This window comes from Ochotona curzoniae, unplaced genomic scaffold (assembly GCF_017591425.1).
Source record: "Ochotona curzoniae isolate NIBS_2020 unplaced genomic scaffold, NIBS_Ocur_1.0 contig_2210, whole genome shotgun sequence".
Taxonomy (NCBI): domain Eukaryota; kingdom Metazoa; phylum Chordata; class Mammalia; order Lagomorpha; family Ochotonidae; genus Ochotona; species Ochotona curzoniae.
Window position 1 is genome coordinate 53,049,964 of NW_024465369.1, and position 23,612 is coordinate 53,073,575.

Here is a 23,612-nt window from a genome sequence, read left to right on the forward strand (position 1 = left end):
AGCATTTTGCAAAATCAAGAGATGAAAGGTGCTATGTAAGTACAAAGTATTATTCAAGACAATTCAACAGAGGTGTTATTTTTCTAAGGTGATAGAATCGTCGTGTGAGTTTGGAGGAATATCCCCAGAGCTGCTACTCTTCCTCTCACCAACAGAACAATGGAATTTTGACAAAGATGTCATCATTTTATTTACTTTGTATACTGCTAATTTCTATAAACCAGATAACAGAAAACGAAAGCCACTTATCCTACACAAACCAATACTTTGATAAAAGGTCTGCATTTTACAAGTCATATTCAAAAAACACACACAAATTAGCATTTTGTACACAAATGTTTATTTCTCAATTAAACATTCCCTTTAAACACAAGGAATGAATTCTAAATCTTCATAAAGATGAATTAAAAATGAAATCCCTCCAGTATAGTATGTGTAATTACTGTGTTCTTGGTCACTACCGGCGCTTATTAACATCAAAAACAAAGACAGGTTATTTAAAAATCATGCTACTGGATTTCTAGCTCTTCTTCTATGACCAGTTCTACACTGATCTGCAATGTTTAAGTTTATATCACCAAATCGAAGCAAGTTTAAGGTGTGAAATAGCTGTGCATTAAACACAAAATAAACAATAAAGTTATAAGATATAGTCAAGTTCATAACGAATGTAAGTGTTCTTATCATCATTGTAGATTCTTGGATAATGTGCTATGAGAGCATCCTGTGAACCAATGTAGATGGAGTTGTAAATTTTCCAATACACATCTCTGACTTTCCGGGCTGGGTGAAACAGACCCTGGAATAATTGAAAGGATGTTTTGTTACAATTTTCAAGAACACATGTAACCTTAATATGATTAATAAACTATAAAACTATGATTTAATTCTCATGCAGGGGGAGACCCGGCAAGATTATAATGGGCAAATATAAAAACATAAACTTCCCCTTAGCACATTAATTGTTCCCCTATGTGGCACAATACATCCTATTGATAACTGTAACAGTGACTTTAAAATGTTAAACAAAATCACTTTTCTGACAAATCTTTAATTAAAAAAGTAAACAAAAAAACTCAACTTACCTGTAAACAATACTGCAACATTCTACATGGGCCAATAGCAACTCTTAGACCCTCCAGAGCCCCCATAACTGCCTGAATCACGTGAGGAGAAGTCTCAAACACATTGGGCCACACATAGTTCAACAAGTGGTTCAGTGAATCTTCACAACCAAATCCATAAACTCCAAGTGACATGTGCTGTACCACTGCACTAGCTGTCTGCCTGTGCACAAGGTCCCTGTAACAGAAAGGAAAAGTTTTTGAGTAAGATAGTCTTAGTTTCTTAGCTTTTTACAGAAATATTCACTAACCTTTTAGAAACAAACGCAAGACAATTTCTGGAGAAGAAAAGAGAAGCAATTCTTTCAAGCATACATAACACACCATCTCCTAGGTTAACCAAATTTAGTGAATATCAGCATCAGACAACAGTATGGAATTTGTGATGTGTATAAAAATGAGTTCACAGGCCTAGTGCAACGCTCAATTGGCTAATCCTCCCCTTCCAAGTACCAGGATCCCATAGAGGTGCCAGTTTATGTCCTAGCTGCTCCACTTTCCATCCAGCTTCCTACCTGGATAAGCAGCGGAGGATAGCTCAAACATGGGAGACCTAGAATAAAATCATGTTTCCTGGCTTCAGATGGCTCAATTCTGGCTGTTGTGGCCAGCTGGGAATGAACCAGTGAATGGAAAGGCTTTCTCTGTCTCTCCTTCTCTAATGTCTGCTTTTTTAATACAATCTTTTTTAAAAAAAAAAAGGGTAAGAAAAAACGATTTATGCTTGGGCTCGGTGTGGTAGCCTAGCAGCTAAAATCCTCGCCTCGCATGCAACAGGATCCCATATAGGAGCTGGTTCTAATCCCAGTAGCTATACTTTCCATCCAGCTCCCTGCTTAGTCACCTGGGAAAGCAGTCAAAGATGGCCCAAAGCTTTGGGATCCTACATCTGCATGAGAAACCCTGAAGAGGCTCCTGGCTCCTGGCTTTGGATTGGCATAGTTCCGGCCACTGAGGCCACTTGGAGAATGAATCAGCAGATGGAAGATCTTCCTGTCTCTACTCTCTGTATATCTGACTTTGCAATAAAAATAAATACATCTTAAAAAAAAAAAAGATTTATGCTTACTCTATCACATTCTTTTCAATTTATATCTACTCGTAGTAATTTCTCACAAAATAAATTTTCCAACAGTAACTTTTTTGTATTTTATATTATTACCTTATTAGTACACAGAACATAAATTTTAATTGTGTATGTGGCTTACATACACCAGTAACCCTATAAAGCTCAAGCACGGTTTACAGAATGTACTTCAAGGTTGGTTCGTCCCCTTTTGGCTCCTGGGGGCCAAGCTCATACAGAACACAATCTCTATTTTGTCTCTGTGTCTTGCATATTTAACTTCGGTATCTAGTCAACTCTAGTTGAATCATTCTTATAAAGTCATCAAGGAGTCCCTTTAGTCTGTACATAAAAAGTAATCGAACTCAAGTTACTTTAAAAAAAAAAAAACATAAAAGGCTGAACTCAAGTAACAGCTTTTCTGAGAAACATCAAGCCAGTGAAACAGCTCTTTCCCTTCCTGCACAGACCCTCCTCTCTCCTTTAAGCAAGGGAAGGGCAGAGCCCAGCCTGCAGATTCTTACAGGCCAGTGAAATCACCTTATCCGGCCCTGCCAAGGTAACTGGCAGGACTCGAAATTCAATAAATCTTTAGCAGACTAGTTTTTACACTGGCAATTTTGTGTATATAATGTATAGTTATGCATCTATGCACAAATAACATGTAGAATGTTACAAATATACCATGCACATTATTATAAATATCCAAATGGCTCTTGACAGAAAAAAACAGCATAAAGCATGAATAGGGAACCTAACTACTCTTGTATTTAGGCCACATCAGACTAAATGGCAAACTGTCTTAGGAATCTGTCCAATTAATCTGAGTAATATTGTACTGATTGTTACCCAAACCAGTAATCTGTAATGAAAACAGTGTGGCTCTGGCAGGCCATCTTTAGAAATGTGAAAGCTTAAGAAAAACATCTTTAGGGGCTGCTACCCTGGCATAATAGGCTAAGTCTCCACCTACGGTACCAGCAATCCTTATGTGTGCCAGTTCATGTCCCAGATGCTCTACTTCCAATCCAGCCCCCTGCTTATGGCTTGGGAGCACACTGAAGAATGGCTCCCTCTGCCCCTGCAAGGGACCCTGTACCCTTGTGGGAGACACAGAAGAAACTCCTGTGGCCATCGTAGCCATTTGGGGAGTAAAGCAGTAGATGGATGATCTCTCTCCCCATTTCTCCTCTTTCTGTAACTTTCGAAATTTTTCCAAGCAAAATAAATTGTTAAAAACAAACTCCCTCCCCAAAACCATAAAGATCTATCTCTGTCATATTACCTAGTCTTTATCATTTCCTCTTATTAATCTGATTAATTTTTAACCCAAGTTATTAACATTTCTTCTTTAACAATATCACAACACTTCTTAATTACTTCAGTAAGTTCTTAATGAAGGGGAAAAAAAATCACAATTACTATCATGCATTTAGTTCATATCACTTACCTATCCATTAACGCATCTTCAAGTAATGGTGTTACAGCATAAATGTAGTCTTTTCCCATTTCACCAATATATTCAAACAAGAAGGAAAGGGATTTTAACACTCCATTTTGAACATTCAGTTCAGGAACTCTGTATTCATTCATTAAGGCAGGGAGTACTGTGAAGGGTGAACATGTTTCTGCAACAATAGCTATTGCTACAGTGGTACAAACTCTGTTTTGCCTTTCTTGAACTTTGAGGTTGTTCAGAAGTGTAGCCAATACATCATGAGGACTGGGAAGGAGAAAAAATGTGTCAGCACACCAATACATTACAAATCAGTATTTTTTCAGTACAGAATGGAATAAGTAATGATAAAATGCAATTCTGGCATGCTTCCACCTAAAATTATATACATTAAAATTCCTATTTAAAAGAAAAACACTAACTCAAATGGAAACACTTTTGAATCCAACTTTCAAAATGTTCTAATTTTCTGAACTATAAATACATTTACTTAAACACAGCCTGGCACTGCAGCACGGCAGGTAAAGCCCCCGCAGTACAGATATCATACACAGGCACTGGTTCAAGTTCTGGCTGCTCTACTTTTGATTCAACTCCCTGTTAGTGTGCTGTAGAAAGCAGTGGAGGACTTGGGCCCCTGCATTCACATGGGAGACCCAGGTTCCCGGCTTCAAACCAGGCCAGCTCCAGCCACTGCAGCCATTTGGGGAGTCAATCAGTGGATGCAAATCTCTTTCGCTGCTTTTCCTCCACCTCGCCACCCCATCTCTCAGTAACTGTCTTTCAAACAAATAAATCTTTTAAAAAATCAGATTTCATATGTATTAGGGAGGATTTCACCTAATCTGACTCATCTATTTCTTTAATACATTAAATCCCATATTTATATTGGGGCTAGTTTTCCATAATTATTATTTCTCCTAGTTTGGTTTTGACAGAGAGGCAAACACCTACACATAATCTCACAGAGCAACCATAATTCTGTTAAGTTTATGACTTAATCACAGAACCATATTTCAAGCACAGGTAAGGCATTAACATGAGTTTTACACTGTAATACTATGAATTCGATATTAAGAACTAGCCTCAGGGGCCAGTATTGTGCCACAGTGCATTACAGTGCCACCAGTGACACTGGCGTTCAAGTCCTGGCTGCAGTATTTCTGATCCAGCTCCTTTGATAACGCAGCTAGGAAAACAGCAGAAGAGGTTGGGCCCCTGCACTCCAACGTGGGAGATCAGGAAGAAACTCTTGGCTTTAGCCTAAACCAGGCCCAGCTCTGGCCGCTCTGTCCATTTGGGAAGTGAACCCGCAGACGGAACGATCTCTTTCCCCTCAACTCTGCCTTTCAAATAAATCTTTAAAAAAACAAAAAACCTATTTGTCTCTAAGTTATATCACATCATAAAAAGAGACCAATAAAAATCTGACAATATTCTAAAAACAGTAGTGCTTTACTCTGAAAAATTTATTACATGTGAATAAATCAAACTTCAAGCCCTCTCATGTTTTCGTTCAATTACAAGTTTTAAGAAAGCAATTCAAACACTGGCACAAAGTTAAACTTTTCCCAGAGTATTTCTCAGGACCATGGTTGGAGATTTCTAAGGATACAGATGCATTTTCAACACCATATTATAATGTAATTTTAAAAACAGAAGCAAATCACACTCACCCAATAGCCTTTGCGATATAACCAAATGTGTTGACTGTTGCTCTACGAATAGCTTTTTTGTGAGCTTTTAAGAGCTCTAAAAGCTCAAAGCAAATCCTCATCCATTCTCTTGCAGATACATACTCAGCTCCCCTAATTAAAAACAAAATGAGGAGTGACATTAACCTTTAGAAAGCCAATTCTGCAAATTCCATTTTCAAAACAAAAATTTAACAGATTTTAAGCACTAAATACAAGTTACTGATCCTGCAGAAAGGCTGCTTTAGTCTGAAAAACTACACTGCTGGTTCCATCACCAACTAAACCAAAAACTGGTTGGAAACACTAACAGCAACATTAAGCAAATTCTGCTATCTGAATATAAAGTAACTAAGTCCACAAACATTATTTATTAAAATATGTAGGTAATTTACATACCTGTCAGCAATACGCCCAACGAGATCAATACAATTCTCCTGTACTTTTTCATGCCTGTTCTTTAAGATGGGGGTGAGTCTAGGCAGCAAATCTTTAATTGGTGGGGTCATCTTATGCATACCTATTTAACAGAAGTCACAAACTATCAATTAACATTTGAAATGCAAAACTTTATTTTTTCTTTGACTTTGCAATGTAACATATATGACTAGGCATAAACTCATAGCTGCCTATAAAAAAAGTCCCATATTCTGACCAGACTCAAAACTGTTTTTATAGCTTTTTATTAACAATTTCTGATTATGCATAGAAATAAAAGAAATCAGTGAAGTGATTTAAAGAATGATGGATACTCAGTAACAAAAAAAAAGTTTCTATTTGGTTCCAAAATGTATTTGTACACTGACATTTAAATATGGGGACAGCTTGTGTTCCGGCCATACACAACAATATAAGCCAGAGGTAGACATGTAAATTAAAGCAAAATTTTCCAAAAGGGCCCCCTTACCCTTTAACTGCAAAACAAACAGATCTCCAGTCTCCCTGCAATGCAGGGTATACTTGGATGGTATTTACACCTATGAAGAGAGAAAAAAGGAGGCAGCTGGCAGGGGCTCTTGCTCTAACTAGAACTACTTGCTCTGATTTTCTCTCCATTGCTTCTTTCCCATATTTCCCTGACACACAGTATGGTTTATAACTCCCTGCAAACCAAAGCCCCATAGGTGGCTGAGTCACAGATTTTTAGTAGATCATTATCTTCAAGTATAGAGGACTGGACTGGGCTGAACTGGGGATTATATAAAGATGCAACAGTTCAACGATCTGTATTGTGTAAAAATCTCTTAATAAAATCACAAAGCTATGGCTACTCCAGCCAGTTATTTTGACACCCTGATACATTATTTCAGATTCTCTCAACTGCAGGAATTACCCTTGGCAATAGTTATGCTCAACTGTAAGTTAAAAATAAGCCCAAGAATGGGCCCGGCGCGGTGGCGCAAGTGGTTAAGTCCTCGCCTTGCACGCCCGGGATCCCATATGGGCGCCGGTTCTAATCCCGGCAGCCCCGCTTCCCTTCCAGCTCCCTGCCTGTGGCCTGGGAAAGCAGTCGAGGACGGCCCAAAGCTTTGGGACCCTGCACCCGCGCGGGAGACCCGGAAGAGGCTCCTGGCTTCGGATCGGCATAGTATCGGCCCGTTGCGCTCACTTGGGGAGTGAATCATCGGACGGAAGATCTTCCTCTCTGTCTCTCCTCTCTGTATATCCGCCTTTCCAATGAAAAAATAATAAAAATAAATCTTTAAAAAAAATAAGCCCAAGAAACCAGTTGTTTGCTTCATCATACTGCCCTAAAAGAGTAAGAATTTTGCTCTCCATACTCAAGATCATTTGTTGCATTTCCACTGGGTGAGAAAGCTAAATGGATAATCTTAAAAGACCTGAGTATAAATAAAGACGAGATAATACCTTAATCAACTCACTTTTCTCACTGGTTAGGACACTTGAACTTGATGGCAAGTAAAAAGTCTGCTATAATAAAAACTTACTAATTCAAGATTAAAGAAAACATGATCATTTTGTTCAAATGACAACTTTGAGGTTGCCTTCCCCCAACTACCATGACACATTGGTTCTACTAGAGTTCTATATCCCACAACTTCAAAGTTTCTTGAGTTAAGACTACTCCCACATCTCTCTTAGATATTCAACTTGCCCTTTTTTCTTTCTAAATGAAAATATAAATGGGCTTTTTGGAGGACAACATTGATGACATCCCTTTCTTAAACTCTGAAGGTTAAAAAAAAAAAAAAAGATAATGAAAATCACCCAATTCCTAAATGTGAGTCTAAGTTCTACTTTCAAAAAGCCAGAGAAAGTGAAAGACAAGACAAAAAACAATTCTCACATGACCAGCAAGTTTCATACCTATTACATTTACAATGGCCTTCAGCGCTCCAAGAATGCTGCCCAATACTTCAGGGTACTCTTCACCCAAATACTCATACAAAACAACACCCAAATGCCCCATCAATTTTTCCTGTAATGAAAGAATAATGGTAAAACATTACTATTTACATTAAACAATAAAGTGAGGCAATAACAAAGTGGTACCAGAGTTTACCTCTTGACAAGTCTTCATAACAACAGCGGTCCTAGAAATCAAGTCAGCTGCCTGCTGCCTAACCTTGGCTGATTTGTTATTTAAACGCCATAAAACTGTACCACAGATCTGAGGCAAATACGGTTTGACTCGTTTGCCAAGAGCATTGACTACTGTGCCAAATCCATTCAACATCACTGAATCCTAAAACAAAAAACAACAAAACAAAAGTTAAAGAACACATTCTCTGAACACTAGAATACTGCTTGACTGGACAGCTTAACTATACGCTGAAGCAACTTAAACCTTTTCCAACAACCTGAATATCTATTGATCTAAAAAAATAAATAAAATCTAAGAAAAAAAAATCTCTCAGCAATCAACTAAACAAGAATATAAACGTCTTAAAACTTACTCCAAATTTTATAATTTCATTAATATTTGCATGAAAAGTAATATTCCTTTTCCATAGATATCAAAGTCAGGCAACCTGCCACAATAATTAGTTATCATTACCTCTGTGGTCTGTTCTTGGAAAGCATAAAGAATACCATCAATCAGTTGTTCTTCAAGTTTGTGATCAATATCTGCTGCTCCCAAGTTGCCCATGATTTTCTCAATTGTCTCCATCACCATTTTTCTGTACTGTTCAGCTTCATCTTTCAGATCATCCACAATCCTAGATATGATTTCAGCAGCACCTACTTTGTTTGCCAATTCCACAGTAGTATCAACCAACTAAAAAGTTTAAGAAAAGACTTTTAATCTACTTCTAGACCAAGAAAATAAAGCAATATTACGAAAACCAAATACTCCAAATATGCTATAAAGCTAATAAACATACTGAGAATGGTTAATTCTATTCTACTAAACTCCGAGAAAAGTAATCTGTAAGGACAAATCAAAGTAACTAAAGATCAAGGCTCTTCATGTTTCATATAGCCACATAAAGCAGTGAGTGATTTTATTAGGCAAATTTGAGCATGCACCCTAGAATCCAATCAAAATGGACAACGGACTACAATCTATCTGCTTCACAATCAGATATATAAACTGCTGAGATAAGCTTCCCACTTAGTAACAGCAATAATATGTGCACAGACTAAAGAACTATATAAAACATTTTTAAAACCATGGTTTTTTTAATTGAAGTTTACCTGTCGGTAATTTCTTCTATCCAAAGCCATTCTGTGCTGCCAGAAGTGTTTAAAAAAAGGAGGAAGGATCTCTGTCTTAATGTAGTTTGCTTCTACACCATCTGTTCCACAACACTGTTTCACCACCTAAAAAGTTAAAAAGATGGTAATAAATCAAAACATAGTACTGGTGTAACATATGTATTTTTTAAATGCCTCAGAACAGCCTGGAGTATAAAACAAACCCAGCTTGGATGAAGTAAAGTCGGAAAACTTACTTTCAGCACAATTTTTTTCATCTCTTCATCAGGAGACTGGAATTCTCGAATAAGAATTAACATCACTTCTCTAGTGTAGTAGTTGGCATATTCTGCATCCATGAGAGGAATGAGATATCCAATAGCTTTTAAGAAAGCGGCCAAACCCTATTTTTGCAGAAAAAATATATATATATTTTGATTATACTGTCTTGATTTCAGTGGATAGTAAGGAAAAGAAAAGAACCTAACTGGTGTACTTACTTTTCCTCTATGTTGGCGAATACCCTTCCACAGAGGCTTTAAAACGGAGTCAAAAGATTCAATACCATAAGGAGTTGCTGCCTCAGCTAAGGCAGCAATGGCCAAAGCACTGATGGTTCGTACTTTCTGTTGCTCATCCACAAGACCTATAAAATCAGTCATAGGTTTTTAGCTATGCAACAACACAGACTAATTTCCACAATGTCATCCAGTCTAGCTTGCTCTAACCATTTAGCCAAATTAAAACTTATTCACATTAGATAAAATTAAGCAAAAACCAATATGAACTAATACCAGTTAGCTGACTTCATAAGATTCACCATAAAATAAATGGGTTTAAATAGCTAAATTTAACCAGTAACTCAAATTTCAGGACAGTTATCCCATAAAGAGTTATACTGCAGCTTACCATGTTCAATGATTTCAACTAAACTTCTGAGATGTGGCAAGATAGCACAGCCCATAAGAATAGCTATCTGCTGCACAATCTTAATACCAGTGTGTCTTGCTTGCCAGGACTTCTTGCTTTTACATACAGCTTTTAAGAAAGGCAATAAGGAAGGGATGCCCAGAGCAGAGGCTACAACAGCAAACGCTCTGGCTGTTGTGTTACGGACATATTCATCCATGTTATCTATATCAGGTCTCATGGTAGAGATCATGGTAGCCAGACCAGCAGCCTAAAAGGCAAAAAATAATAAGGAATCAGCACACCAATCCTCAACGACTCACTCCCACAATAAAATAATCGCATCAACAGGTACGAGCTCTTAGGAATTTAATGTAAATAAATACCTTCGCCAAATTAGAAATAATCTCTCGGCCTTCCACTCTAGCATAGTAATCTTCATCAATCAATAATGGTTCAATGACCACGAGGATCTGAAAAGAGAAAAACAAACTACATTTTTACACCAATTACTGTCACTACACTCACATAATGGCAGCAATCTTCAATTACCAGTATTTTGCTTATCAAGTGGGAAATTAATGTTATATAAATTCATATACCAGATAAAGATGAAATTGATAATTACTATTCACAGAAACTAATATCTTAACAGTTTAAAAACAAACTTAGAATTACCATCAGAACAAAGATAGCTTTTAAATCTAAATAGTATAAGTTAGATATATCCATATTCTCACTCTAATATAGATGTCAAAATAATTAGCACTGAGCATTTTACAAGGTGTACAGTTTCCCTTTCGACTGTAATTGTATACAACCAGCTACTGTGCACTCAGAATTTTTAAAATTTTAATATCACAGACATCACCTAGTATGAAATTTCTCTTATACATACTGACAAGTAAAAACAGTAAATGCTTAGAAACACTACCTCAGGACCCAGAGTGGTAGTCTAGCAGCTAAAGTCCTCACTTGAATACCTCACAATCCCTATGGGCGCTGGTTCTAATCCCAGCAGTCCCACTTCCCATCCAGCTCCCTGCTTGTGGTCTGGGAAAGCAGTCAAGGATGGCCCAAAGTCTCAGGACCCTGCACCCCCATGGGAGATCCAGAAGAAGCTCCTGGCTCTTGGCTCCTGACTCCTTGGCTCGGCTCAACTTAGGCCGTTGTGGTAACTTGGGGAGTAAATCAGTGGACAGAAGATCCTTCTCGCTGACTCTACTCCTCTCTGTATACCCGACTTTGCAATAAAAATAAATCTTAACACAAACAAACAAACAAAAAAACTACTTTAGGAATCACAAACCTTGTGTACATATGGTCGAACTAGGTCATCAAGTTTGTACAAAATTCTGTCGATAACTTTCACAAGTAAATGACGCTCTTGATCCTCAAGCGTAGGAGACATCAGTAGAGGAAGAATCTGATTAAACAAAGGACCAGCCCCAAACTCCCGTGCTTTATCTGTAATCTGACGCAAGGCAGCCTGACGGAAAAATGGGAAAATAAGGTGTTTTCTTTGCAATACAGATTTTGAATGAACACTTTTCATCAGGAAATTTTTCCTATGACTTTACATTTTAAGTTTCTATAAAAGAGCCTAAACTCATTTCCACCAAAATTACTCTGAAGCGTGAACTTCCGTAACAGAAATTTAATGTTTTCAGTTCATCTAGAAGGAGTGATTCAGGGACCAGTCCTGTGGTGTAGTGAGCATCCCATACGGACACTGGATCAAGTCCTGGCGGCTCCATCTCCAACTCAGCTCGCTGCTAATGCTCCTGGAAAGCAGCAGCAGATGGCCTAGTGCTCAGGACCCTACACTCATGGGGAGACCAGGAAGGAAGCTGCTGGCTTCGAGTTAGCTCGGTTTGGGCAAAGGTAGCTACATGGCGAGTGAACCAGCAGATGATCAGAAAAAGAAGATAACTGATAGAAGCACAAGAACATAAAATACTTTAATCTCCCCTAAGGCATCTTCCAACTTAAATCTACATACAGAATTGATATAATTCCTCATATAATAGTCATTTTCCAAAATTCATGGTAAGACTTTCTGCTTAAAAAACAAATTCCATCCTCTGCATCTTTTGCCCTGAATAAAAGTAAGTGGGTAACTGTAAATCCTGAAAATAAAAAGAACATAATGAGCAGCTGGGACTGACCTTTCTCATTGGAGGGGTTCCATTCTTAATTTTTAAAAGCAACTTCATTATTTTTCTCTCTTTCTGTTCTTCTGGGCTAAGTGTTGACTCATCAACATCAACCTAAAGTAAAAACAAAGTTAAAGGCAGGTTGAGATGCCAAAATTTATACCTCCCAAATAAAAAGTAGTTTTATTTCCTATTATCACTTACCAACAGTTTATCAAAGTACTGAATATCATCAGGTTTTAAAAATGGAAGATTTCCAGATGGCTGGTCATTAACATTTTTCATAGTTCTATCCTCAGTTTGCATGTGGAAGCCAGTCATACCACCTAACGGTGTTGGAGTTGCTGTCAGCTTTCGAGCCGGAGTTCGAATAGGAACATAACCAGCTGGAGGGGGAAGTACCTGAAAAATGAGTTACAGAGAATTTATGCTTGTCCTTAATTTATAGATGAAAAATGAACTCATTTGTAAATGTTTTCCACACTTTATTAGCAAGGAAGCTTTATACTTCCTCAGAGAAAATTAGCATATCAACTGCTTTTCTATCCTAATAGAAGTTTATTTAAAATAATCATGAAAAGGAGCCCTGCACAGTAGCCTAGTAGCTAAAGTCCTTGCCTTGCATGCACAAGGATCCCTTACAGGTACTGGGTTGCATCCCAGCTGCTGCACTTCCCAATCCGCTTCCTGGTTGTGACCTGGGAAAGCAGTCGAGCACAGCGCAAAGCCTTGGGACCCTGCACCCACAAGGGATACCCAGAAAAAGCTCCTGGCTCCTGGTTTCAGACTGGTTCAGCTCCAGTCATTGTAGCCACTTAGGGAGTGAACCATCAAACAGAAGATCTTTCTGTGTTTCCTTCTCTCTGTAAATCTACCTTTCCAAGAAAAATAAACAAATCCTTAAAAAAAAAGAAAAAAACACTTTCTTATCTGCTCATTAAAACTAAGTATATTAAGAATTTAAGGGAAATGAGGAAATAACTAAGAATTTTATAAAATTTTGACCACTTAAAGTATTAATGTATAATTGAACCAACAGTCATTTTATTAAAAAAAATTTACAAACTATAAAATCTGAGCAAATAAGGGCTGACACAGTGGCAGAGCAGGCGAATAATCTGCCTGTGAAGTCAGCATCCCCAGCTTTAGACCTGGCTGCTCCACTTTTGATCCGGCTCCCTAATGATGGCTTGAGAAAGCAGTGGAGAAGGGCTGAGGGCCGTGGACCATGGCACCCATTAGGGAGACCCAGAAGAGGCTCCCAGCTTCAGACCAGCTCACTTTGGCTGCTGCAGATATTAGGGGAGTGCAACAGCATATACAAGATCTTTTCTGTCTCTTCCTAATTCTTTCAAGTAAAACAAATAAATATTTTTTAAAACCCGGGGGCGGGGGGAAATCTGAGAGAAGTCAAATAAAGTACAACTGCAGTAAATATATTTAACAGAGATAGAACCAAGCGTGCATGACACAGTTTAGTGGTAAAATAAAAAACATGAAATATCATAAATGATATTCTAGCAACTGATCTTTTAAGAACTACAAAAATGCATCAAAACTAAAATAAAAGTAACTACAAAACTCCTGCAAAGTGCACCCCACTGATTAAACCTGCAAAACCAATTTTAAAAAAAAAACCTTAAAACAGGCTGAAAATAAAGATTTCTGTTTTTTTTTCAAGATATCAGCAAGTTAAAAAAGAAAATTTTCTAGGCGTCTCAGTAAGCCTATTATAGCAGGGCTTCTTAAATGAATACACACAATTATCTAAAAATAAGCACTAAAAGTATTAAAGACAAAATTTTTCAGAAGGTATACTGACACCATCTGTACCTTGCCATCAAGTCATCCTCTTACTGTACCTGTACATGCACTAAAATGAACAATCTATCATTTTGAATAAGTGAAATTTATTCTGTATGTAGACAAGAGGCCTATGAAATCAATGTCAAGTCCACTGACACCAGTTTACCTTCAGGACTTAGTCCACTATTTTTTATATTCACTAATAAGGATTTTAGTAAATTTATTTTGAAATATTTTCCTCCTAACAATAATACAAAATCAGTTACTACCCCTTGAGACACTCAGACAGTCAACCATGGGCAGATAGCTGATAGTCTAGCAGATAGAACATGCCTCAACCACACACTCTCATACAAGTTCAACAGATGGAAAACAAAACAGCAAGTCACGGGCAGAGGGAATCCTCTAAATGCCAAAAAATGACTTGGGTTCTGGTCTTCATGATGACACCAATTACCTAAATAGTAAATATTGTAAATGCCAGGTACCTAGCAGAGGTTAGTTCAAAATAAACTTTAAGCTACTTCAGTAGAGAGAATACTCTGCACGTACTGCCCAATTTATCAGCTTAAATATGGGAAAACTTGTTAAGGAACAAATAAATAATAATCTAATGAAGCTTAATCCTGAGACTACTGGTGAATGAAAAAGCAAACTATTCCATATGATTCCTAAAAGTTTTTCAGGTTTCTCACTTCCAAAAAAGTAATAAAAGTTTTAAACGTGACTTTTTAATCTGCCACTTTTGAAACATAAGTATAAGTTATTTATAACTTATATGTAAGTTAAATATAAGGAAATAGAAGGACGGAATGGCAATTGTAAATATAGCAAGGCCAATACAATTATTCAACGTTTTTCAACAAATACTTTAAACTCACACCCTAAATACTACCATGTTTACATTCACTGTTAGTACCTTATATCCTTCTGGGAACATAGCATCCAATTCTTCATCAGAAAGTGGGCGATTTCGCTCATCAATCTCCCTCTCCCATCGCCAAGCCTGAAGCTGTTCAGGAGTCATACTCATTATGTGACCTATTTAATAAAAACAAATTTTTGTAAGAATCTATAGTATAACTTTTTTTATGGGTATGTTTGATATAAGACAGTTAAGATCAATCTTTTTTTTTTAAAGATTTATTTTATTTTTATTGGAAAGGCGGATATACAGAGAGGAGAGACAGAGAGGAAGATCTTCCGTCCAATGATTCACTCCCCAGGTGGCCACAACAGCTGGAGCTGAGCCAATCTGAAGCCAGGAGCCTCTTCTGGGTCTCCCACACGGGTGCAGGGTCCCAAAGCTTTGGGCCGTTCTCGACTGCTTTCCTGGGCCACAGGCAGGGAGCTTGAAGGGAAGCGGGGCTGCCGGGATTAGAACCGGTACCCATATGGGATCCCAGCGTGTGCAAGGCGAGGACCTTAACCACTGCGCCACCGCGCCAGGCCCAGTTAAGATCAATCTTAAAGTTTTCTATGTCAATATTATACATGCAAGCCAATATTTAAAAATTAAAGCTATTTATTTAGAAGGCAGAATAGATAGTTTCATTTTCTGGTTTATTTGTCAAATGTCTGCAATAGCCAAGACTCACCTAGAACAAAGCCAGATTCCCAGAACTCCACCCAAGTCTCCCATGTGGACTGCAAGGACTCAATTACTTGGCCCAACATCCGTGGCCTCCTACATTATGTATCAGCAGGAAGCTGGCACAGGAATAGCTAGGATTCAAACCCAAACATTCTACATGATACCTTAGCCTCCAAAGCAAAGGACTATCCTGACATTTGCTTTTATATGCTCTTATTAAAATAGTGCACAGAAAATAACAAGGGGGAAAAAAAGCTAAAGTGCTTCCAGAACAAAAATAACTATTTACAACGAGAGATTTTGTACCTGGGGTAGGAGTTGCCATATTCATGGCTGGTGTGCCAATTGGTGTTTTTCCAGGGGTTAGAACAGGAGTGCTTCCGCCCATCTGACTAGCTGGTGTTTCATCCCAACGTGACTTTCTCTTGCTGGCTCCAGGAGTAGGTGTTTCACCAATAGAATCTCCACCTCGATCTGTTCGCGGCGTCTCAGCCCAACCACTTCCATGCCCAGGAGTATCTTCGAAGAGAAAGAGCCAGTAAGACCAAAATCACTGTCAAAACAGCACTACTTATTCTCAAACACCTACTATATTCAATGTGATCAAGTTCAGAAACAGGATATTCCTGAAATGGAGACACATTTAAATTTTTGATATTCTTTTCCATATTTATATTTCATCCCCTTCCACTCTACCAGTTAAAAAAAATATACACAGGAACTAGGAACAAAACAAAGTATCCATTCAAATTCACACTGTACCCCAACAAAAATTCAGATTCTAGCATAAGTACCTCTTTCTGTTTTAGGGGTTTCATCCCATCTGTTTTTACGAGCACTGGAAGTTGCACCTCCATGGCCTGGTGTGGCATGGCCAGGGGTATCGCCTCGTCCAGGAGTAGCAGCCCCTGCTGGTGTGTGACTGGGTGTAGGATCCCATATTTTTGAGCCTGGTGTTGCCCCAGGAGTCTCACTCCCCTTTGCACGTCCTGGTGTCTCATCCCATCGTAGGGAAGGGGTATGCCCAGGGGTCTTAACAAAGCAAAAAAAAAAAAAAAAAAATTATTTCACACTTCCGTACTTCCACAGAAACAGCTAGGGAAAATGTTTACGTCTAAAAACAAATTAAAGTTTCAATTTTATGTAACGAAAAAAAGTCATATATTTAAAAACAAAATATTTTTCAAAACTGTAACTAAATCTTGGATATGACAATAACATTTCTATGACTTTTGAAAAACTTTTTTTTTTCAACAGACAACTGCCAGTTCCAATTACAACACTTCTCAAACTGGGCAGACACATAGACATGTACCACTTAGAGAAAAGGAAGCATGAAATTTTAAGTACTATCCTTGTGCCTTGTTTACTCTGTAAATAATGTAAGCATGTTTTCAATTATCCACATAAGCATATTACTGCCACATGCTTTTAATCCTTGGAATGAATATACATTTCTCACTCTGTTTTATTAGAAATACATTTAAGGAATATCAAAAGCTTCAGAGTACCTCAGACTACTAGTGGAATATATATGACATCAGAGAGCATGTGATTATCAAAAAACCTCCACAGGCATCAGATCAAAGCAGCAAACAATGTAAACAAAACAAAATTTATACTTTAACATTGCCTAATTGTACTGATCAGGATCTGTAACACTCTTAACAAAGCTATTTTAGAGTTCAATGTTCTTACAGACTTAAGACCTCTACCCGGCTCTTACATAATACCTTTCTTTTCTTCCTTTCCTTTTTCTTTTATTATTATTATTTTTTAATTTGTATTAGAAAAGCGAATTAGATTTATGGAGAGGAGAGACAGAGAGAAAGATTTTTAGTTTGCCGGTTCACTCCCAAATGGCTGCAACAGCTTAGCTGAGCTAGTCAAAGCCAGAACTCTTCCACGTAGTGCCCAAGGACTTGTGCTATCCTCCGCTGCTTTCCCAGGCCATAAGCAGGGAACTGGATCAGCTGGGACATGAACCAGTGCTCATATGGGATCCCAGAACTTACAAAGTTAAGATTTAGCCACTGAGTGACTGAGGCAGGCTCAGCTGCTTCACTTTTTTTTTTTTTATTAGAAAATCAGGGTCTGGCGCAATAGCGCAGTGGTTAAGGTCCTCGTCTTGCACACGCTGGGATCCCATGTGGTCGCCGGTTCTAGTCCCAGCAGCCCTGCTTCCCATCCAGCTCCGTGCCTGTGGCCTGGAAAAGCAGTCCAGGACTGCCCAAAGCCTTGGGACCCTGCACCCGTGTGGGAGACTCAGAAGAGCTCCTGGCTTAGGATCAGCGCTGCACCGGTCGTTGCCTTCACTTGGGAAGTGAATCATCGGATGGAAGATCTTCCTCCCTGTCTCTCCTCCTCTCTGTATATCTGCCTTTCCGATAAAAATAAATAAACCTTAAAAAAAATAAAAAAAAAAAGAAAAGAAAGAAAGAAAATCAGATGTACAGAGAGAGGAGACAGAAAGTTCTTCCATCTAATGGTTTAGTTCCCAAGTGGCTGCAAGGCCAGTGCCGAGTCAATCAGAAGCCAGAAGCCTCCTCTGGGTCTCCCGCAGGGTGCAGGCCCCAAAGCTTTATGTTGTTCTCTACTGATTTTCCAGGCCACAAGCAGGGAGCTGGAAGGGAAGTGGAGCAGCCGGGATACAAAATGGTACCCACATGGGATCCTGACACATATAAGGCGAGAACCTTAGCTACCAGGCTACCGCTAGGCCCTGCTGCTTCACTTTTGATCCAGCTTTTTGCTTATGACTTGGGAAAGCAGTGGAGGATGCCCAAGTGGTAAATTAAGTATGACAAAGCACGATCCATGGCATAACATGCAATCTCAGTTGCTTTGAGGTGAGTAACATGTGTACCCATGGGACCCTGAAGGACATGCTGAACCTGACTGCCTGTGATAGTGCATGGCTTTGTTCTTTGTGTCCGTTTTCCTGTTTCCTATAATGCACTTACTTGCTTGGAGAAAATAAAGCTTATTTAAGCAAAAAAAAAAAAGTGGGGTTCTCTCCTCCAGATGCCACATAAAGATAGGAATGTGACATAGGCAGTGAGGATAAATGGAAGAGATTCCAAGCACTAAGCCAAAGGACACTGCCAAAATCAAAGGTAAAGAAGATGAGAAGAATCCAACAAGCAAGATTCAGGAGTAGCAGTCAACAAAGAGACGAGGAGGAGAACCAAGAGATATTAAAGCACAGATGCTATGACAAAATACACTATCACAGAAGACTAAATGCTACTTATTGATCTGATAATGTAGTATACTGGGGCGACTTCTAGATTTACTTTAAAGGGAAGTCAAACAACCTTGACATGGAAATGTTGAACCAAAATGGCACAAGCAAAACACTAAAATGGTTAAGCAGAGCACTGACGGACAACTCATGTATCGGGCCCTGTGCAACAAGCTGGTTGTTAAATCCTTGCCTTGCATGCAGCAAGATCCCATGTGGGCACCAGTTTGTATCCCAGCTGCTCTACTTCCTGTCCAGCTCCCTGTCTGTAACTCTGCCTTTCAAATAAGTAAGTCGTGAAAAATACCTATTTTTAATTAAAAATAAAACTGAGGAGGCCCAGCACTGTAACCCAGTGGCTAAAGTCCTCACCTTGCATACGCAGGGATCCCATGTGGGCACCAGTTCTAATCCCAGCTGCTCCACTTCCCATCCAGCTCCTTGCTTGTGGCCTGGGAAAGCAGTCAAGGACGACCCAAACCTTGGGACCCCGCACCCTGCGGGAGATTCAGACGAAATCCCTGGCTCCAGGTTTTGTCTTAGCTCAGTTCCAGCCACTGCGGCCATTTAGGGAGTGAACCAGTAGATGGAAGGAAGATCTTTGTCTCTCCTCCTCTCTGTAAATCTGACTTTCCAACTAAAAAAAAAATCTTATAAAAATAAAACCAAAGAATTTGTGGCATGTATTGTGATTTACCAGATTAATCTGTAGACCAGCAGACAGATCTTTCCCTGCCTTTAAAAAGGGGAAAAAAGGAGACAGAGAAAGCGGCTTCGGCGGCGGCGGCTCGGAAAAAATAAATAAAAAGGGGGGGAAAAAAACCCCTTTAAATTAGCAAACATCAAAATCACTGGGAGAGTAAACTGACCAAGGCAATGTAGTGCCACATGTGGTCAGAGGCTTAGGTTACCCATAGAAAATAAGGAATGAAGGCAGTAAAGTAAGTTACTGCTTGCAGCACTGGCATCCCATATGGGTACCAGCTCAAGTCTCTCCTGCTTCAGTTCTAATCCAGCTCTCTGCTAATACACCTGGAAAAGCAGAAGACTGCCCAGTCTTTGGGCCCCTGCATTCATGTGGGAGACGCAGAGAAGCTCCTGGCTTCAAACCAGCCCAATTCTGGCTGGAGCAGCCATTTGGGCAGTGAACCAGCAGACGGAAAATGTCTCTTTCTCTCCCTGTCTCTCTCACTCTAAGTAATTCATTCAGGTAGATCTTTAAGAAACTAATAAGGAAGATCATGATGCTGTACTTAACCTCCACAATGCAATGAATCTATGTATCTGTATTTAATACTCCTAAAGAAATATTCCTTTATTCCATGATTTAGAGTGAACTGTGTCTTCCCTAAACCCTTATATTGAAGTTTTAACTTTCTCAATATAACTATTTTTATAAAATTGGGTCTTTAGGAAGATAATTAATGTTAAATGAAATCACAAGGACTAGTCCCTCATCTGATGGTAGAGTCCACACAGAAGAAAAGCAGCACAAAAGAACAATAGCAGCTAAGTAGTTATTTGCAAAACAAGCAAAAGAGAGTCCACCAGACACCAACGCTGCTGGCACACTGATCTCGGACCTCAGCCCCCAGCCCATCACTGAGTGTATCTGTTGTTTAAACTTAAGCATGTGCTATCCTCTTAATGGCAGAACAAGCACAATAACGTACTACCTAACAAAATTTCAGCACTAATGATAAAAAAACAGACAGCAATTACCTCAGCCTGATCCCAGCTTGAAAGTTTTTTAGGGGTAGCACCAGGGGTCTGATCTGCTGTTTGATCCCAACGCCGCTTTCGTTTTGAGGGAGGCTGGGATGCTGCTGCTCCATTGACGACTTTTAGTTCTCCAGCTTTAGCTTTTTCTGCTAGTTGTTGCCTAATTTCTCTCTGAAAAAACATTTTGAAAGGCAACATTTATCTTTAAAATGCCTCCAATATTTTTGTTACTATACAGTCAATTCCATTTAATGTAATGTTGCATTGTACACTTCACTCTGACACCAGTAATCTCATTCCTTACTCCCGCTTTTCTGAATACTCAGTCTCACAAGCTTTTCTAAATAGACAAGGGTATAATTTATAACAGAACATCTTAGTTTATACACAGTTAAAATCTTCAATCAACAATGAAGAACCAAAATGCTTCCACTGAAAAAGATCCTCTTTAAAACATAAACAGCAGCTAAGTTTACGCAGGAGTAAAAGCAGTAAATACTATATATAATTTAGTTTTAACAAACACCTTCTATGACTTTAAAACAAGACTCCATCACCCTATTACAAATTAGACAAATCTATTATGACGATAGTTATAAGGGCTAAAATGGAATATGATCTCTGCAGGCCAAAAGCAATGATTTCAGATTTCTCCACTCAAGTCAACCTGAAAGAATTGTAGTTCTTCAAGGAGTAACATATCCACCTGACCTCTCCCTAACACACTGGCTTCAAATATATTCCATAAACCTTATCCTCAAACAGCTGCCATAACACACATATGTACACATAGGACAAAGGGGCCCTAGACTAGAAAAAAACACAGAAAGCATTTAATTTGAAAAGTGACATTATTTGATAAGGTCCTTTTTCAACTCTTATCAATACTACTAAAAGTATTATTTAGACAACAAACAGCAAACAAGAAATATAAATGTCTGTCTCAATCTTACAGTGTTGTACAACCATAAGAAGCCGAAGGTGATTGTGTATCTACACTCAAGCAAAAAATACGTCTGCGAGCATCAGCTACTGGAGTTCAAGTCCTGACTGCTCTGCTTCTCATTCGGCTCGTTAATGTGCCTGGGAAGGCAGTGGGATACGGCTCAAGCATTTAGGTCCTTTCCACCCACGAGGGAAACAAGCATGTAGTTCCGGGCTCCTAGCTTTGGCCTGGGTGCTGTAGCCACTTGGGCAGTGAGCCAATAGGTTAGAAACAACCAATCTCTATTTCTCTTTTGTTCTGCCTTTCAATAAATATCTTTTTAAAAAGTAGGTTTATATACCTCTTCTTTAGTCAAATGTTGTTCTCGCATTACATCCATGTAAGTCCTAGCATTCATTTTAGGATCAGGGGTCTTCCCTCCTGCAGAAAAGAACAGCAACAGGACAAGAGTACAATAAATAAAGGATAATTAGATTCAATTGATTTATCTGCCCTGCTCTAACATTATGTTATTCCATAATTGTTTAATTTATTTTTGATGGAAAACTTTAATAATTATACATCTTACTTTTTATTGAGTTTGCTGATCAATTTAACCTGTTTGAACACAAACATATCTACAGCAGTTTAAAACAAATATTTTAATGCATATAAAAACAAAATGACAGCACAGTTTAGTCTTCAGAAGTGATGGGTTCCTGGGTTGCTAATCCGGAATACGTACACTTTCGTGCCTTTGTCTCCATCAGCAGTTCTGACTTCAAGCAGCAGAATAGAAGCCTAGAAAATTATCTCTTTACCATTAGTAACACTTTGGAAAGATATTTATATTCAAAACATTACCTGTTGCAAGCTGTTAAAATCCTGACTATAAATAACTATAACTAGATAAGTTCTTCATACAGTGTTCTAAAACAGTTATAGTTTAGAAAATCTCATTTTTAAAAATACACCTAAAATCATATTCTGATGTCAGGTTATTAAAAAGGGCTTCATAATTTTTAAAAATGTTTTGTTGACCCAGAAACATTTTTATTTATTAAAAAGTAACAACGGAAACATACTCTTTGAAATAAATTACTTCTAGCATTATGATGCAGAGAAGAAAAGCAGTATACAAAGAGATGTGTTAGCCTCTTGGTTAAAGCTTTCAGTATTTGCTTTTCAAACTTCAAAATATCTTAAAGAAGCCCAAGCAATATATAACAAGACTCAAAGAGGCACAGTATGCTTCAGAAACGTGACAATTAGCTATACAAGCAGTATAGCATCAAAATTTAGGAAAAAATAGTAATATTCTAAGACAATTCCTAAGCTGAAGATCATGCCCAATTGGTAGTGTCTTTATTCTGACACTAGCTCTGATAAGACTTCCTTTGGAATACTTTTTCACCATAATCTAGAGAGGATGTGTTGAACTGCACCCTTAAGAATGCAGACAGGACTGGCATATAGCAGTACTGCTGTAGGAAAGAAATTAAGGACAGTTAGTATGGGCCTGTGAATTCTGACATACATGTTTAAATCAATTACAATTATGCAAGTAAAAAAAAAAGAATATCCCTACTAATTCATGCAGGCTGAAAGTCTAATTTGTAAACCTGCAGCAGACTCTAATTTTAAAGAAACAGGCACCTAATCTTGACTGTGAAACTCACTCACCTGAGGAAAGCTTCCATCAGGCTCACTATGCCCCCTGGGCTGACTTGCACGCTTAAATTAGCAAAACAGACTCCAACTATTAAAGATATCAAAGTGTTTGTACACATACTTTTAACTTTAAGTATGCTTAGAGCAAAGTAGGTGCATTTACTAAGCTCCATATAGAGCATTATGGGGGAGCTCTAGTGTGAGAAACAGTTTCTCAAAAGTAACAATCCTAAAATTCTAGGATTTGAATAAAAACTTTCAACAATTTGAAAGTATTTTGAGCAGAAAACCACATTCGTTCAAAGTATAGAAAGCGTACCCAAAACAATAGTAAAAGAAAAACCTTTAACCCTTTGCGTTTCTATGGCATTGGCTCATTATTTTCTTGTCCTTCTACCTGGAAAGAAAACTTGCATTATAAAGATGAAGAATATGGCATCTGTGACTTCAACCAAATCTATACAAATCTATAATAAGGGAGGGGGGATTTTAAAAAAGAAAAGCAAATCCATAAGCATGCCAAAAAAAATCAAAGGGCTAAAGATAACACAAATAAATTTTTGAATACTTATAGAAAAGTGGGAA

General features: G+C 38.3%; 1 protein-coding gene across 3 annotated transcripts in view; it reads right to left on the bottom strand.

Annotated features, from left to right (window-relative positions):
- Positions 1-317: 317 nt before the first annotated feature.
- SF3B1 (splicing factor 3b subunit 1) overlaps positions 318-23,612 on the bottom strand; it is a 39,661-nt gene continuing 16,366 nt past the window's right edge. Inside the window, exons 1-22 of one of the 3 annotated variants that reach the window (XM_040971925.1) lie at positions 22,102-23,560; positions 21,718-21,797; positions 20,432-20,602; positions 16,260-16,497; positions 15,772-15,984; positions 14,791-14,912; positions 12,270-12,467; positions 12,078-12,179; positions 11,219-11,398; positions 10,296-10,382; positions 9,910-10,180; positions 9,501-9,646; positions 9,258-9,404; positions 9,001-9,126; positions 8,360-8,581; positions 7,865-8,047; positions 7,669-7,780; positions 5,740-5,860; positions 5,323-5,454; positions 3,641-3,913; positions 1,086-1,302; positions 318-799 (exon numbers count right to left, since the gene is read on the bottom strand). In XM_040971925.1, the coding sequence (XP_040827859.1) occupies positions 641-799; positions 1,086-1,302; positions 3,641-3,913; positions 5,323-5,454; positions 5,740-5,860; positions 7,669-7,780; positions 7,865-8,047; positions 8,360-8,581; positions 9,001-9,126; positions 9,258-9,404; positions 9,501-9,646; positions 9,910-10,180; positions 10,296-10,382; positions 11,219-11,398; positions 12,078-12,179; positions 12,270-12,467; positions 14,791-14,912; positions 15,772-15,984; positions 16,260-16,497; positions 20,432-20,602; positions 21,718-21,774 (3,477 nt within the window). In that variant the 5' untranslated portion in view covers positions 21,775-21,797; positions 22,102-23,560 and the 3' untranslated portion in view covers positions 318-640. Of the gene's footprint in view, positions 800-1,085; positions 1,303-3,640; positions 3,914-5,322; positions 5,455-5,739; positions 5,861-6,247; positions 6,318-7,668; positions 7,781-7,864; positions 8,048-8,359; positions 8,582-9,000; positions 9,127-9,257; positions 9,405-9,500; positions 9,647-9,909; positions 10,181-10,295; positions 10,383-11,218; positions 11,399-12,077; positions 12,180-12,269; positions 12,468-14,790; positions 14,913-15,771; positions 15,985-16,259; positions 16,498-20,431; positions 20,603-21,717; positions 21,798-22,101; positions 23,561-23,612 lie in introns of those variants that run through there. The other 2 variants (XM_040971924.1, XR_005883024.1) reach the window with 2 other exon arrangements.